The 13722-nt window shown below is 43.7% G+C and overlaps 1 protein-coding gene across 4 annotated transcripts in view; it reads right to left on the reverse strand.

The window, feature by feature from the left end:
• AFF1 (ALF transcription elongation factor 1) overlaps nucleotides 1-13722 on the reverse strand; it is a 124417-nt gene that overhangs the window by 18448 nt on the left and 92247 nt on the right. For 3 of the 4 annotated variants that reach the window (XM_049815234.1, XM_049815231.1, XM_049815233.1), the window contains 5 exons: nucleotides 10111-10165; nucleotides 9936-9979; nucleotides 8369-8525; nucleotides 4735-5652; nucleotides 2129-2226 (listed from right to left, as the gene is read on the reverse strand). In XM_049815234.1, the coding sequence (XP_049671191.1) occupies nucleotides 2129-2226; nucleotides 4735-5652; nucleotides 8369-8525; nucleotides 9936-9979; nucleotides 10111-10165 (1272 nt within the window). The remainder of the gene's footprint in view (nucleotides 1-2128; nucleotides 2227-4734; nucleotides 5653-8368; nucleotides 8526-9935; nucleotides 9980-10110; nucleotides 10166-13722) is intronic. The other variant, XM_049815232.1, reaches the window with a different exon arrangement.

The following is a 13722-nucleotide window of genomic DNA, read 5'->3' on the forward strand; positions in this document are numbered from 1 at the left end:
CCTAGCCAAAATGCTGGCAGTACACTGGTATGCAAATTATGGGGTAAGTTTCAGCAGATCTACCAGAAACACTGCAAATGCTATAGCGAAATACATGAGAAATTCCTGGCCATAAAGGCCACATGAAATTCTAGACAGACCACAATTCAAAAGGCACACTGGTTGCATCCCCATTAGGTCACATACAAAAAAAGACAAAAACAAGATGATGATTTTAGTGGAGAACGCAAATGCTCCCTACCCACCTATACATACAAATCTGTTTTCTGGACTGGGCTTTGCACATTTCACCTCTATGCAAATCTGGGCCAGTCAAAGTGAAAAGCCTACTGGCACTGCAGCATCTTGGTTTGGTGAGAGAAAGGGGGAGCTGCATATCCACGTGCTTCTTGAGCATCCCAGCTCAGCAGCCTCCCATGGCAGCAAAGTGAGAAAACAGAGCTCTGCAATATCCATCACATTCACCTCTGCGTTCTCAGCTGGGAGAAGACAGGTTCCACCTAGCACAGACACTGCGTGCACCAGCCACTAAGTGCTATTCAAAGTCTCTAACCGATGACAGCAAAAGCAGCTGAGGGAGTAGACAGTATCAGCATTAACATCTGACTTTTTTCTTTCATCAGGACCTGTCCAATTAAGAAAATAGCAATGATCACCAAGTCAAAATTTATGGACATACAGTTGCATTTAGTACAATATCCTTTCCCAAGAGGCTGCCAGAACTTGCTCTGCTGTGGACGTGATTGCCTAATCATGGGAATAAGACTCACGACTTCCAGGCTACACTTTCAGCTATTTCACCTGTTTGCAGCAGGAGCCTGAGCAAGCAACTCAAATTTGTCTGCACCTCAAATTTGTCTGCACCTCAATTTCTCCATGGGCAAAACATGTTCACATGATCTTCTCACCTTACAAAGACTCAGAGCTTTAAATGCATGTGAAGCACTATGAATCTGCTAAAAAGCTTTCTGCTGCTTACCATGCAGTGAGAGCACAAACTTCCCCAAAACAAGTATGACAGTAGGACCCAGAACGAGGAAGACATGCGCAAAGAAAAAGAAGTTCGTAAGAATCATTGAATGGTTTGGGTTGGAAGGGACCTTTAAAGATCATCTAGTCCAACTCCCTTTTTAAAAGCATTTTAAGTCTAGTTCCATTTCTCATGAAAGCAGAAATAATTGATACTTGAACTCTCAAGTCTTACTCACCTAGAGTCATAGGATAGTTTCGGTTGGAAGGGGCCTTTAAAGATCATCTAGTACAACCCCCCTGCAATGAGCAGAGACACTGTCAACCAGATGGCAAGTTCTCTTGCCATCCCCTGAAACACCTAAACCATCGTGCAGAACAAGCATATGCTACTCCCCACAGAACAGCTGCCACCTCCTAGATCACCTGGGCAATTGTCTGCTGAGAGATTACCACCACTGTAGTTTAGAGAAGGGGAAATGACTCCTACATCCCAGCATGCAGGCAATCTACCACACTGTTTGCAACTCAAACTACGTATAATTTTTTTGCACAAATTTGTTCCTGCATCCGGTCTGAAAGACAGTAGTGCAAATGGTTGCCTACCAGCTTAGAAGGAAAAGTAGTACGGGCACAACTGGCAATTAAATTTCTTGCAGCATAAACAGATTCTTTGAGCTACATGTAATATATGGATCAGAGCATGCAGCAATATAAGCTGCAGGATGGACAAGTTTGTGTTTAAAATGGTGAAGTCTTCATTCCCATCTCAACTGTTAGAAATCAGGACAAATGCCACAACATTCAGTGCTTTTGTAGCAGTGTAAACCAAGTATAGGAGGATGATCAGCCACTGAAACGTCAGCTTATGCTTGAATAATTAGAACCATAATCCTCAGCATTAAGGGAGAGGAAGATAAGTGACACCCAAGTATCACTTCACATCTGCAACAAATAAAAAGGCAAATAAATTACACTCCCATAGCCACATGGTTGGTTCCAGGATGTAAAGACAGATTGCAGCAGATTAAGTTTCAGAAGGCACACTATGTTATAAGCAAACTCAGAAGTATAAGGACAGGTATAGTTCCTCGCCTTAACCTTTTTAAAAAAAGACTTAGTTTTATGCATGTCTGCCATCCCACCACTGTATACTCACTTCAATTTATTGGAGTCTTTGTTAGCTGAAGACTGCAATGATTTTGTTTCTTTTTCTGATTTCATTTTCTTCCTATCAATCTCCTTCTCCACTTCCCTCTAACAGGAAGAAAAAAAAAAAATCACTCACGTTTTGAAAGTTCGTGCAAAGTACAGACCAATACAGCTAAGTTTGATTCTGGTTAAAAAAAGAAAAGGGTAAGATATCAGAACTGACAAAGCGTAAACCCAAAGCACAGCGCATATATATTTCAGGCTCACTGACAAGTATCCTAAAATGACATTTTACCTACATTGGCTTGGATAGATTAATTATTTTGTAGTGATGGGGATGGAACTGCTCAACCTCTTGTTGCTAATAGTAATCAAAATTAAGGCATCTCCATTGCTGAAAATAAGCATTTCATCTGTTCTGGATGGGCTTTTTTTTCCTACTCAGCATGAATTATACAGAAATGTATTCAGATTCCTCCTGGCAAAGTCATGAACTGCAAGCAATTGTGTTTTGTGATACGCCTTATCAAAGGGAAGGAAAAAAATGCATTCACAGGAGAGTTAGATCACTCCGATTCCTCAAATGTGCAGGGTTTTTGGTTTTATGAAGAATCTGATATAGCTGAAATTTTAAACAGGCAGTTAAAATCACTGCCATTGTCCTCCAGAAGAACAGGAACCATTTAAGGCAGAGAGGTAATAAATAATACTTTTTAATTGCACTCCATAGGTCTTACAATACAAAGCATACAAATCATCAGCTCACCTGAATGAAAAACTTTAGAATAATTTGCTACAAGCCAAGAAAATGTAAAAGAAACTGCACTTATCAGTCAGTGTTACCCACAGTGTGCCTGGTGGCAGCCAAAAGCATTCCAGGACTTTCTGTCTCTCTCCCAAGAGTACATGCAGGTTTATGTCACTGTGATGGAGCTCAGTGGGTTGTGCTCAGCAGAGTCGACCTCTGGCAGTGTGCTCAGGGCAAGGCTCCAGCACCTAGATCAAGTTCTTAAACCGTTTCTCAAGTTGAGCTCCACACTGCTGCAAACGATGTCTGACAGCTGTACCTGACCCAGCTGGCTGTTACAAAGCCTGAGCCTCCAAGGACACTGATGCATGCTGACATAATGCAGACAGCAAGGCTCTGAGGTGGGGTTTCCTGCAATCAGACACTCAGACTGCAAGGGAAGACATGTCTAATATCAAATAGCTCCTCTTTTGGGTCTTTGAGATAACAGGAGAAGCAACAGATTTACTGCCTGTTTACCCTCTTCCACTGCTCTGCAAGAGGGGGACTGCTGGGGTCTCTCAGGTTTCTTCACCCTTTCCCTGCTCTTCTGAATTCTCCCCCACAACTATGGGAAGTTCAGAAAATGACAAGACTAAATGAAACCCACGCGGGAACCAAGGTTGTTCACCCACACATGCTAAGCCACCTGGTCTGTGAGGAGGACCAAAAAGGTATACAGGCACTGAAATATCCACAGTGAATACCCATTCACCACAAGGCCTGCAACCAACTCTGTGCAGCTGAACCAGCTGGCTAGAAGTATATTCACAGCCCCCTTTGGGACTTAGCTTTCCAAAAAACACTTGTGAGCAACTACCATCTCAGTTAAATAAAGGGCTGTCTTGTAATTCAAAGCAAAGCAACTATTATAGCTGAAGGACTCTGGACGCATGCATCTTTTAAGCACTAGCATTGCTGCTAGCACCTCAGCAGCTCCAGGGGAAACCAAAGAAGTTTTCTACATATTTATCCAACCGCTGAGATCCAAGGCAGGGTTTAGTGACAGTTGTTATTATCAGCAAACCTGGTTCAGTTAAAAGTCTGCATTTATGGAAAAGCAAAAACATGGGGCTGCTGCCATCATCCCTAGTAATAACACAATTCACACCTGCAGAATTTGTTCCTCTTTGTGTAAGGAAGCAATCACAACTGTTTCATGGAAATAAATGACTCCACACAGGAAAAGACTACACTACGCAGACTAAGGTTGCATGGCTAAAGGCAGCAGAAGGTCCACACATAGACAAAACCAAAAACTACAGACCAGGGCAGCCTGTTTCAGTTCTCCCCACAAAGTGCAGGCAAGGTGCTCTCCCACAACAGACATTAAATGGGTAGTGTAGATGACTGCACAGTCTGGGAGGTGCTTCAGATACCATGCTGCATTTAAAGGTTGCAGGGGGAGGGGGCACCACAGCCCTACAAAGCTCTGCTTGGGTTGAAAGCCAGGGAAACCCACAAATGCTACCGGGGGCTGGCCAACCACATGCAGACACAGCCTGCTGCTGAAAGCTCTTCCAATATAGGAGGGCTGGGGGTTTGTCTGAGAAAACTAGTATTTCAAGAAAATACAGCAAAAAATGTTTTAAAACACCAAAGCATTTGTTAGCTCTCAGGGCTTTTCATCTGCTCAGCAGGGCATTTGCGATCAACAAGAAACATCTGTGAACGGTTCTGATACACATTCCCTTTAGAAGTTTGATAACACCTTTACAGGAGGAGCGCAAGGGATCTACTGCCAACTTATAAGCAGAAATGAACCCTCTGCATGGGTTTTTCAAACACCACCTTGGTCCTTGTACAAACCCACCTCCACCTCTTACCTTCCTCTTTTGAAGGGACTGGTCAAGAGTATCTGTGATTTTCCTCTCCAAGTCCTGCTTCCTTGCACCAGGGGGTTCCTTGGCTTCTGCTCTCTTCTGGTGACTGCCTTTCCCAGGGGGCTCAGGGACTCTTGACAGGAGAGGGAGATCTATTTTCACCATGAGGGACTGAGGGGCAGGGGAGTCCCTCACTGGCGAGAGCAACTTCTTCCCCCTGATAGGCAAGGGAAGTTTCTCCTTGTGAAAATCCTCTCTGGCCACGGTGGCAGGCCTGTGGCCGCTAGTCCTGGTGGGGGTTGTGCCCTGGCCTTGAGGAAGGGGACTGAGAGCGAGATGCTCCTGGACACTGCCAAGCAAAACATCTCTCATGATCGTGGGGTCCAAGAAGGGTTTGGCATTGGCCTGGTGGGAGCTCTTGTGCTTTCTGTTCTCAGGGGACTCTTGCAGTGCCGGGTTGAGGTCTTTTCTGTCACTGGATTTTGGCTTCCCTTTCGTTTTGACTTTTGGCTTGTCTCTGGAAGACTGGTCTCTGACCTCAAAAGGACCAGGGTCACTCTCCACCTTCAGGCCTCCCTTGGGCCCCTCGTGGACAAGGCCCTTGCTGGGCCCTTTGATGCCCACAGTCTGCCTGGGTGAGGGCCCCTCGGCCCGCACAGGAGACTTCTGGCAGTTGTGTTTGGTCAGAAGATGAGCGTCCTGAGGAGCCCTGGCTGCTCGGCCAGAGCTCTTGTGATGAGGCTCCCTCGGCTCGGCACGCTGGTGGGAGGAATTGCTGCTGACAGCCTGCCCCTGCTCCTTGCCCTCTTCACATCCATCCCCATGGGCAATTTCGCTGAGACTCTCTGTTGGCACTGCTGGTGGGTTCACCTTGGTTAGCCAGTTGTCAAGCTGCCACTTATTAGAAGTCGGTGGGTCAGGCTGCACACAAAAAGAGAAAGGAAGGATGCAAGACTGATGCCTTTATGGGCTATTTTCATCCTAGCATGGCTTACCGGAGCCCAGTAAAATTTCCCCTTAATGTTAAAAGAGCTTGAAAGTGAAAGACCATGTGTCAGTTGCGATGCTTTAGCATGTGCACATCGACAATTCAGAAACACAGACCTCATTTTCGCACAGGATCAGTCAAATGTATTGCACAGCACTCCTGGATTTCTGCTAGCCTTACCTGTTGCTCAGCAAGAGACCAGTCTACATGAAAGCTTCATCTTGGTTTGCCACTAACCAACATTGTTGTGCAATCAGACAACATATAAAAAAAGCAGCAGTTGTAAAAATGGATTAGGTGCTGTCCTCGCAACACTTCACTTTTTGAAAGTTATTTGCACACAGCACTACTTTCAAAACAGATGAGCAGCTGTGCCAGCTAACACATCTCACTGAAGTCTGACAGGTAGGCTGTCAGGCTCCTGTGGTTTAACCAAAAGAAAACCATTTACAAAATAAACTGTATGGCTAGCATGTCAAGTCTGGCCTCTTCCGAGTCCTCTGCCTACGCAACCCAACACTCGCTTCCCTCTGGGTCAAGCAAGGCGTGAGCAACAACTGAAGTCTGAAGGCCCCTGGCATCACGGTCAAATAACATAATGTGGTTACTATAAGCTCTGCCTAATCTAACAGCAGTCTGACAAATTACGAGAAAAACAAACCCAACTAATGCTAAAAGAGACAACAGAAGCTGAAAATCTGGGGCATTATTCTCTATGGCCCATTCTGAAAATACCATGTATGTGTCAACACCACTCAAATGGGTAACTCATTATCTGGGCACCATCAGAGCACAGCTAAACTCCCGCCCTCACTGATTCTCCCCAGTTACAACTCTCACTTCTGAGAAGAGCCACAACCTTTCCCCAAAAAGAGAAAGCCCAGTACGTGAAATGTTTTCCAAGACTAATGAATCCCTTCTGCCATGATTTTCTTCTCTATCCAGACTCAACTCACTGTAGAACATGCAGATAAATAAGACATGTCTTCACCTGTGTTTAAGTCAGTCAATCTAGAATCCTGGTTTAAAAAACAGTGCTTGGTTTTACCATGGGTTTGGAAGTAAAATTAAACCACAAATTCCATTAGACTTTTCAGATAACACAAATCTGCTTTATTTTCATCAGAATTTTAACTTACTAGCCACTGAAGAGCATTTTTTTTGGTCAAACACTGTAAAAACATGGCTAAAAGACTTAGTAAACTTTGGTTTATAATGTAGATAGCTATCAGACAGTGGCATACTCTGATCCTTTTCTAGCACTTCTACCATTGGTTATCTTGTTTGTGATCTACGCCATCATACAGGTTTTCATTAGGTTTCCAAAACCAAAGGATAGTAAGAGACTTTTTTTTTTTTTTTTTAAAAAAAAAAAGGAACTACTGCCTATAGGTCTTAAAGTCTGTGCTTTTACATGTGAAGAACTGACTGTAAACAAATGGGCCATGTGCACTAACTTACTCCTTGAGCACCATGGATGAATAGTTTGCTGAATAAAAAAGGATAAAATGGTCATTGGCTAATAGTTAGGACTTCACTAGAGTGAGAAGGATCTTACAATCTAGTATTTTCAGGACAAACCAGGCAGGATTCGGTAAAAGAGGAGAAGTATAACATCTGTCCTTCCAAAGACACCCACATTGCAGAGGGCAAAGTCTGTAACTGAACTGCTAGAGGGTGAAGTGTATTAGATGCGAGATGAAAAGATACACCTTCTCAAAGCTTGTTTTCTGCACATAAAATTCTCCCTGTTCATGTGCTTCTAAGGTAAAAGAAAGGAAAACTAGGGCTGGAGGAGGTGGGGGGGAGGGAGAAATAAATTACACGGTTTCTGTGCTTTGTGCGACTACCTCGAAACTGTCAGCAGATTGGTTTACATCAGCTGTGGTCCACAGGATATAACAATATACTTCCCACTGGCCTGAGAATGTTTTGCAAGCTGAAGGAACTGTTTGAAACCATGGGACATGAGCACTTCTGCAGCAGATTTTCAAAAAATGCATGGTCTTAATTATGAAACTTCAAGGCGCTAAGTTCTGGTTGTCTGCTTTTCCCAGTAAAAGCCTCAGAAATGCCAGTGCAGCACTATCTGAGCCAAATTCAACAGAAGCAAGCCTAAGCACATTCCAGCCCTTCCTGCAGGTCTGATCACTTAGCTGTGATCTGGGGGAAGCTGAATCTGTCACTCACAGGAGCTGCAGGGAGGCAGTGGCTCCTCTTAATGTATCAGGAAACTGGTCTCACGCCGAAGCAGCCCATAGCCTTGGCACCCAGGAAAGCTGCACAGGCAGACATGGGCCCCAAACACCCCAGACAAGCTGTGCTTCTCATCTGCACCTTGCTTGTGTCTCACCCGTGAAGGCACTAATTCCTCCAGGAGTGCTAGACAATGATGCCAAAGGAGGAGGGGGGAACACTTCAAGGTTAGGCACGCAGACGTCTAATTATGCTGTTACTAGAGGTTATTTAATTGACAAACTCTAGAAGGGAAACAAAGGGCAAGATAAGTCTGATGATGCAGCAAAGATGTCAAGGGGACACCTGAACAATGATAGTATTTCAGGTCTCCTGTCCTGAATGGATTCAGACAGCAGAGAGTCTGAGGCAAGAGGCTGCATTAAGCAGCCTCTACATTTTATTTGCATTCACCTCAGGTGCTGACGCTCTCGGAGGGTCGTTTGCTTCACTGTCACTCGAGTTGCTCTCCGTCTCTGAGTCTGAAGAGCTGTCTGAGTCACTGGTGCTCCCTGACTCCGGGCTGCTGGAATGTGCTGATGCCACACTCTTGGGCTGGGACTGTAGGGCACTGCAATGCCACCATGAGATAAAATTAGAAAGCAGCATGGGTGAAGGTTACTTACTTATTATATTGACATGGCAGGATTCAAAAATAAAACTGAAACCCTGTGTTTTGGCACTGAGGCGAGGGGAGAAGGCCAAAGGAATACATTGCCATAGTCAAAAGATAAAGCACTAGAATAAAAAACCTCTGGAAATAATAAAACCTTCAACTCCAACCCAGTTGGACAAATACGTAAGCAGGACATCACTGCTACAGTATGAAGCTGCATTTAGCCAATCAAAGTTTAAAAAATAACCAAAACTGACGAGTGTTTTTCTGAAAGCCCCAACCCTCAACGGAAAAGTTTCCAATAAAGACTAACAAGACAGAAACATACATTCCAGGATGGTTTCTCTTTTTTGTGTTCTCCCCCTTAATTTTTCACTTCTTCATCTGTGTTACTTGGTCAAGGTGCTGTAACTGTTTCATTAATGGTCATGTCAAGCAGTAGCATTTTTTTGCAACACCCTCCCCTACTCAAAAGTGTTTTCCTCTAGCACTGACAATGGGAGTGGATGGAACTGAGGGAGAACCGTGACTTTTATGCACACCTTCTTTTTGTTTTGAAATGGGCTTACAAAATGTTGATTTTTTTTTTTTTAATTTGAAAACTGTTTCCCACATTAGTATCAACACATTTGTATGATCTGGAGGCAAGCTCCTTGCTTATCCAGACTGATACTGTGAGAACACTCTATTTCAAGAGCTTGCAGAGACACAGATCACACCAAGAATTGGCGTGCCCTTCTGCCAGTCTGACTTTGTAGACCATTACCCTGTGCTTGAAGAATATAGATATCAAGCCAAAAACATATGTCAGTGCTCTCCTATGGGAAAAATTCTGGGCTTCTCCACCTTTCTTCCTCTAATGCTGGTGTGTGGCTGTTCAGTCTACCTTGAATACTGCTTCTAACTAACAACACATGGCAGGAACTGCTTACAGTCAGCTGCCTTATCAGTAGGAGCTGAAATAGCCTCCATGAGCCTACCTAACCCTTTTCTGTTCTTCACCCACTTGGCTTTTTTGGGCTTCCTTCTAAACTAAAACTGGACTCACACCTCACTCATCACTACTACAACTGAAAATCCCATTAGCTTATGTATACACTGGTGGAGAGGAAGAGGAGAAAAGAAGGGAACAGTTGGGGAAATCAATTCTGGTTCATAGGCAAAATCCAGCATGTCTGGATTATTACTTTCTAATCGGAGCTTTCCGTAAAACTCCACACAACTAAAGGCAATTCTCAACAGCAGCTTCAGGCAGCTAGAAACCAACACCTGTATCTACAAGAGAAACCAGGAACCCTTACCCATCTACCCCATTAGTTTTGTTTTTCCTCCTTATTTGGTCTAGCTAGTAGTTTGGGAACAAACCTGTACCTTGGAGGAGCAAGTGAAGAAGGTGGCTTTTCAACAACCTGTTTTGTTCACAAAAACAAAGAGGAGAGGGGGAGGAAAGGTTAGCTTAAGGAACTCGGAACAACACAACAAGTTGTGATGATTTAAAGGGAAGTCTGTGTGCCTAGTGTATAAAACATCTAAAACTGACTTGGTCGTCACCACTCTCTTCACTATCACTGAGCTGCAGGTCGTCCTGGAGCATTCTGAAAGACAACCAGAAGACAAATATCAGCCAAGGCAGACACATTTTCAAGCAGCAGACACTGAAAAAGACTTAGTTTGCACTTGCCAAAACAAACAAACCTCCCACATCCTTTTTGAACATTTAGCATGCTCAATCTGCTAAACCTTGTAATTACCTGAATGAATGATAAAATGATTAACACACAACCTAGGTATTTAACTGTGCTTTCCAACTGATCTCGGGACACTTTGCAATGGAGGTCAGTATCCTTGGCTGCCATCTACAGACAACAAAGACAAAGTTCTATGAGGGGAATTCTCAGCGAAGGTTACCTAGCACACTAACACAGCCAACAAAGGTTACCTAGCACACTAACACAGCAGGGCGGGGTGGAAGAAGTCTGATCCTTGTACAGCAAGAGACTAGCATGCTATTAGACTGCACTGGCTCCCCAAGGGGCAGAAAGCATCCACTTTGCACCAGAAGCTGTGCATGTTCACTCTCTCTGTGAATATTTCTTCTGCCACAGGGGTTCTTTTTTTGCTGCTGAGGTCTCCTACACAAGACGTAAGCAAATGCCAAGGTCAAGCCTATCTCCTATTTCTTCTCTACACAATGAAATTCATGCTCCTGCACATCTCAGCAGTAACGGTAACATTGAGCAGTTCAGATGCTTAAAGCAGTTTACAAGTGGGGAGGCATGAACTCTGTTTTACTGTTGCTAGAGTAGAAAGCACGCTGCCTGCAAATGTTTCCAAAAGCATAATTTAGTCCTCTGCCTGCAGATGGCAATTACTGCTGGCAATTTCAATGTATTACCAAGGTCCTCAAAAGGCTGGAAGGGAAGGATTTATGGGGAGGGACCTGAAGTTCTCCCAGATTGCTATCCCCCTCTTTGGCAATGATGCAGGCATCCCGAAAGGAGTTGGAAAACAGACAGGCAAAACTCTTGGTATTCAAAAGTATAGTGGTTTAAATCTTCAAACTAGCTGGAGACCGACTACTCAATGCAAAGAATTACACAAGTGTCATTCCAAAAATGGCATAAAAAGCTTGGGAACTGAGACAGGGGTTTTAATCAATCAGGTCAAAACTCTGTTTATTTCAACCTCATTTCAAACTACGGGCTCTCTGTGAGAAATTTTTCTCATGCCCAAATAAGAAAAATAAGCCATAACACATTTTATAGCAAGAAAACAAATACGAAAGATCCCCAGTGAACCAGATCACCTTGGAAAGTGAGGAGAGAGTTAGTGTTCCTGATGCTTGTTAGGAAAACTGCATAAACTTTCACACTCTTTCAAGCCTTCATGTCAAATTATGAACAAAGCAAAAAAGATTTACGGCTCTGTGGGTCACCTCTAATGACTCTAATGAGCAGTTTGCTTTCATGATTCTGTGACAACAGAGTAAAAACCTTGAATAAAAAAGTGATTCCCTTATTTAAATACTATCCCCACCAACTAGGCAAATTATTTTACACTCATACCAAAGCAACTGACATGCACGGAGATGCTTTCATTGAAATAGGACCATGTTTACTGCTGAAGGTGGCCACCATCTTGCAACGAACAACAATTTCACAAACCAGAAGTGAGAAATCTGCTCTTGTCCATGGAGCAGGACAATATGAAGAAACCCCAAAGGTCTCCTGTGTCTACCAGTACAGAGCCAACCCCTCCTGCACAGGTGACGCCTCCTGCAAAGGTACTGACCCCACAGTCCCCGAGTACCTCTCACTGATGCAGAAGAGGTTCTCAGTGCACAAGGGCTCTGCCAGATTACACTTGTGAAGACGTACGTGCTTTCTTTGTTCAGGCATTTTGACTTTGCCATTCCCCTGTGACTATCCTCCTCCATCTCTCAGTTTCTACTGCCTCATTTCCTTACACACCTTGTTGGTGGAAATCACCTCCTTCCTCTTCTTTTAGAGTAAACACTGAAGGGAAGCACTATGAGACACCACCTTGGAAAACGAGGCCCCTGAATTTCCTACAGAAGGCAAATGGCACACAGTCTGCAGCAATCCTGCACACACCAACTTCACATGTGGGCTACAGCCGAAGCTCACTGCCAGTCCACCAAGACACAAAAAGGAATAAAGAACAGCAGCAACAACACAGCCACTTTCCACACTTCTGGGCAGTTTGGCCAAATGTCTACTGGCATCTCAATGAATTCTTTTTATTCTTTTTCCAACCTGTTAGGGGAAGTAGTCCTTCAAAGGTGATAATGACCAAACTTCCAGGGATGCTAAAAAGTTCTGAAAGTGTTTTTGTTTTTTTTGTTTTGTTTTGCTTTAGGAATTGTGGACTACAGATGTATTTCCTTTAGCAGTAAGAGGATAATGCAAGGAAACATTACCTAGATCTTCTTTTAAATCTGATTTAACTGTTTGTAACAAAAAGGACTGCCTTTTTCACCTAAGCTGCTAGTAAAAAAAACGCATCAGCATAAAAGAACATTGCAACTACTTAAGTTCAATTTAGGATCAAGGAAGAACAGTAAAACTTTAAATGAGTCTTAAATAAGTCATACTTCTGCAAGGATAGACAAAGCCAGTTTCCCAAAACAAGGTTTCAACAAGTTGTTAAGTAGCCTAGTTAAAGAAAATAAATCCGCTTTAATATTTTTACGACTTTAATTAGCTCAGGAGTTAATAGATGCCAAGTTTTCATTTGCAGGACCTGTTCATTTGCAGCTTATATACACACCATCAATCTCCCTGTAAAGCTATGTAAAAATAGCTCTTTTAGCAAGAGAAGCAGCACTAAAATTAATATTGCTTGCCAAACAACCCCACTGAAAGCACAGGCTGGTCCCTCTCCACCAGCCGGGTAAAAGATGCATCACCAAGAATGAGCTTGGCATCTCCCCTTTTAAAAGAAGGGCTACTTCCATTCCAGCACAGCCAGGTGCTAACTTCAGGGCTATATTCAAGAATGAAAGCCAGCTGGGAAACCCTTGCATGCTCTGTCAAGCTGAATGCTTAATTTGAGCACACAGATGCACTGGGATTTCAACTTCTAATTAAACAGCACAAACGCTGTTTGTTTTCAGCCAGCTACACTCTGTAACACGAGCTACTCTAGGCAGCTGAATTTTCAGGCACGTGAGCTTTGAACAGCAAAGAAAGCAAGCCCTGTTGTGCAAATGAAAACAAAAACAAAACAAAAAAGAAGGGATGCATCAGTTCAAGGGAAAGATGTAGAGGAAGTCCTTGGGCAAATCTCGCTTGACCCCATTTTGGACACAAAACTAAGCCACACTCTTCCTCCCGCTTCATCTGCCTTCATCTATTGTGAGCACACATGTCCCTAGTAGATGACCGCTGACTCTGAAGTGCCCGCAAGGACGCTGAGCAGAGAGGGGGTGTTGGCTAAGGACAGAGCTACGTACCAAATTGCCAAATTTGCCATTCTGGACCTTGGGGCTAAGAAAGGAGTATTTTCAGATTCTTATCTACAGTAAAAGTCTCTTCTCTCTCTGTCGCCTGGAGAACTGACTAAAGCGCTAGAGTAATTTTTACAAGCAGCTGAGAAGAGTTGAAATAAAGATGATGGTTGTAGGGTAGCT

The sequence above is a fragment of the Accipiter gentilis genome, chromosome 12 (genome assembly GCF_929443795.1).
Source record: "Accipiter gentilis chromosome 12, bAccGen1.1, whole genome shotgun sequence".
In the NCBI taxonomy this organism is placed as follows: Eukaryota; Metazoa; Chordata; class Aves; order Accipitriformes; family Accipitridae; genus Astur; species Astur gentilis.